Raw genomic sequence first — 3,817 nt, 5'->3', positions numbered from 1 at the left:
GAATGTTATTTTAAAATGCTGATAACTGTCCAGCAAAAATATGTGGCTGATTGGAATCGATGGGGAAAATATGTGAGGGTTTGTTTTTCTGTGTTGTTCTTCAAAGGGTTGAAATAGATGCTGATGGGTGTTAGCAGGTGTTAGCAGGATACATCTCCAAAATACTGCTACTTACTGCTACATCTGGATTATTGTTAAAATGTACCTCTACAAAGCGTAGCGTTTATTACTGTTTATTACTGTAATTGCAGTGTTACAGCGAGTGAAGAAGCCTCTGACTGAAGATGCTCTGTTTTCCCAGGCCAGTCAGATGAAGAGGACGGTCGTGGTTGGCCAGAATTTTCTTGATTTTATGAAGAATCCTCCTTTGCATCGTCATCTCTAGATTTTCCAGGTTCTGATCAGAACCAGAACAGATTAGGGAAATGGTGTTTGACCTTTGACCCTTATTCAAAGTGCTTTACTCCCAATTATTGCTGATTTCCCCTTAAATCAGCAATAATCTCCTTTTGTTTTGTTTTCATTCCAGATGATTTGATTGTTCCCGTCCAGCAGCTCTCTGTCCTCTGGTCCATCTCTGATCCACCAGCAGCTGCAGAGAAATCTCAGTGTTTCTGTAGATGACAGAAGGTTCTCCTGGTTTCACCAGCCGGTCTGTTAGTGAGGCAGCCATAGATCTAGATCAGATAGATTCCATTTATTTATAGATCCAGCTGAGGCTGAAGCTCCACCTGCTGATCCTCAGAGTTAGGGTTAGGTAACCCCAACCCGTCCAGGTGGCAGCGGCTTTGATTAGCAGGTGGATGATGGCGTCTCCGTGGCGATAAGCAGACTGCAGGGGGTCCTGCTTCCTCAGGTGGGCCAGCAGGAGTCTCTCCAGGACCTCCATGATGGGAGTTGTCATGGCAACAAGTTCATAGTCGTTGGTGACTGATGGTGAGTTTCCTTTGCTTCTGCAACTGGAACGTCCAGCTGAACATGAATCTGCCCACATGACAGAATTAAACTACCACACATCTCTGACCTAGAAACTGGTGTAGTACTACTGTAGTATTTGCTTAGCACTTTGTGTATTACTGGTGTAGTACCTGTGTAGTACTTACAGGGCGTGCAGGAAGGAGGTGAGGCAGGTGCACAGCAGCAGAGGCAACATGGCGCAGAGCGTCATCACATTGTTGAATTTGGTCTCTAGGACACTTTGATGTTCACCTGCTGCTTCACTCTGATTGGCTGAAACCTCAGTGGGCAAAGGGTCCTTCAGACGATTCCTGAAGTACTGCAAGGACAATAAAACTTCTGTTCACGTACAAAGAGTTTTGGTCAGAAAACGACTGTCAGTAGGAAAACGAGAGAATTTGGATTCAGGAGCAGAACCTTTACTGGACTTGTGAACCCAGGTGGTAAACGGCCGGAGCTTAAATTGCTATTTTCCAGCCATACTGACTCATCAGAGCACTTTACACTGGAGCCACATTCAGCCGTTCACACTCACAAACCCACACACATCGGCAGGCAACTAGAGGTAAAGCAACAGGAAGACTCAACCCTCTGCATCTGACCCTGCCTGACCTTTTAGGCTGGGTCAGGTAGCACTGACCTCTGTTGGTCATTTGATGCTGCAGCTCCACTTTAAATGGAAAGATAAATACACTGAGCTTTACTCTCAAACCACATTTGCCCAATCCCTCACATTCATGTATCAATGGGCAGCTTTGGGTTAAGTGCCTTGCTAAAGGGCACATCAACATGTGGCAGGAAGATGTTGGCATCAGGCTCTCAGCTTCATGCATCATCGGGTGGCAACAAGCCTGTCCAAATTCAAAGACTCCTCCTAATGTGTCCTTCTTTTCATGGTCCACCATATCCCATGATTCATTGCAGGTCCCAACTGGGCCTTCAGGCAAAGCGACAATGCCGGTGAAGAGTGGGAAATTATTTAGTCATATTCTGTCACATTAACATTTATTCAGAACCCAGCACAATGTTTCATGTTCCTAACAACATCCCTGGTTTTGCTAATGTCAGAATAAGTCTGTGCAGAAACAGGCGTGGAGAGAAAGCAGATGATGTTTCACCATGGTAGCAGTCATGAAGAAGTTCCAGGGCAGCAATGTTCCCAGACCGAGCATGAAGAAAATCATCCAAACGGCCAAATATCTGCACCAAATACAATTGAATGATTTAATCAACGGCAGTCAGTCGGAGCTCAACAAGGTCTAGATCACTGAAAGTTAAAACCGAGTTTGGATAGTTAATCCAGTCGGGTCATGTAACATTTTGACAGTATAGAAACATTCACATTTTTTGAAAATCTTTGCTAAGTACTGATAATTGCATTGTTCATGTTACAGCATCTTAATGAAAGAAGTCTAAATAAAGTCCTTACTTGTCTTTGGGTGAGGTGGCAGCCATCGTCACCGACTGGCAGCTGGACTGGAGATCCAGAGGGAATCTGAAGGTTTGGGCTGGAATAAAATATATATTAATGATGAAACAAGAGGATAACTAGACGCTTAGTCTGTGTATTCAGTCATCTTTTCTATTTTTAACTGGGACTTTCTCCTAAACACGTTTCTTTTGGAATAAAGACGTTGTCTTTTCCTGCTCGGTATGGATAGATTTTAATTGGTCAAGCAGGTTAATTGTTGATTCATCTGCAGCGTAAAGTTGCTGACAGGCTGCCTTTAAAAATAACCTGCTGTAACCCTGCTTCTTGGTCTCATACTGTCACTGACCTTTGACCCCTCATCACAGAAATTATTCATTTGGTTCTTCTGGCTTTATCATGCAATAACTTTGCCTTTATTTTCTGTCTATTTTTTCTCTCCTGTCCTCCATTTCCTTTCCTTCTGGCGTTTTGATGAATTCAAGCTGCTCCTCTTTCTTCCAGTCTTTTCATTTTCCAGTTTGGCAGGGCTGCCTGATCAGGATGACCTCTGACCTGAACCTTCAGCGACGTATAAAGACATTTACAAAGTCGGCCTTCTATCAGCTCAAGAACATTTTCAGACTTATTCTTAATTTTTATGTGACTGGGCGGCTTATTAGTTTTGAAATGGTGTTTATGTAAAGGTAGCTGTAAATTCCCACCCGTATTGGGCCCTTGAACACACCTGTGTTTCCTTTGCAGGGCTTGTTGGACATTGGTCTGGCTAATCAGGACAATTAGTTTTTGGTTAGTCACCTATGACTGGCAGTTTTCTGTCAGTGATGCTGTTAATTTGTCGGTTTGACTTGTATTTGTCACAACAAGTCAGATTTTATGGCTTATTTTAGAAAGCATCAGCTTGACAATGCTGCAAACGGCCCAACTGAAGATGCACCAGCAGAAACAGGCTGTTCCTCATCCAAGAGGAGAAACTTGTTCCCTTGATAAAGAAACGTAAACAAAGCAACTTTAATTTTGAGCGCCAGCTACACTGATAAAAAAAATGCTTTGCCGCACATCAGTTTTTCCCAAAAGCTTCAAATGACCTCACACAGATATAAATGTTTTCACATTCACACCAGTCCTTTACTCCACTGCCAACAAACACCACTATTTTTGTGGTGGTCAATATTTTCATTGTCATGAGTTTTGGAAGGTAATAGAATCATTTCCTCAATGAAACTTGATGAAATAAAGGGGTTGAGTCTGTGGTAGTATTAGGGGGTCATCACACCTAAAACTAGTTTTTCTAGCATTTTGAAGGCAGAAGCTTAGATTAGTTTYGTCTTCGTGGGAATGTTATTTTAAAATGCTGATAACTGTCCAGCAAAAATATGTGGCTGATTGGAATCGATGGGGAAAATATGTGAGGGTTTGTTTTTCTGTGTT

General features: G+C 42.7%; 1 protein-coding gene across 1 annotated transcript; it reads right to left on the bottom strand.

The window, feature by feature from the left end:
- Positions 1–768: 768 nt before the first annotated feature.
- Positions 769–2,486, bottom strand: LOC103461385 (equilibrative nucleoside transporter 1-like; the record flags this gene model as incomplete). Its single annotated transcript, XM_008403690.1, has 4 exons — positions 2,387–2,486; positions 2,076–2,157; positions 1,104–1,276; positions 769–959 (listed from the first exon to the last, which is right to left on the bottom strand). Coding segments are annotated over exons 1-4 (472 nt in total), but the record flags the coding sequence as incomplete, so codon positions are not given.
- Between the last annotated feature and the right edge of the window lie 1,331 nt (positions 2,487–3,817).

This window comes from Poecilia reticulata, unplaced genomic scaffold (assembly GCF_000633615.1).
Source record: "Poecilia reticulata strain Guanapo unplaced genomic scaffold, Guppy_female_1.0+MT scaffold_1236, whole genome shotgun sequence".
Classification (NCBI taxonomy): domain Eukaryota; kingdom Metazoa; phylum Chordata; class Actinopteri; order Cyprinodontiformes; family Poeciliidae; genus Poecilia; species Poecilia reticulata.
This window is presented reverse-complemented; position numbering and strand designations above follow the sequence as displayed.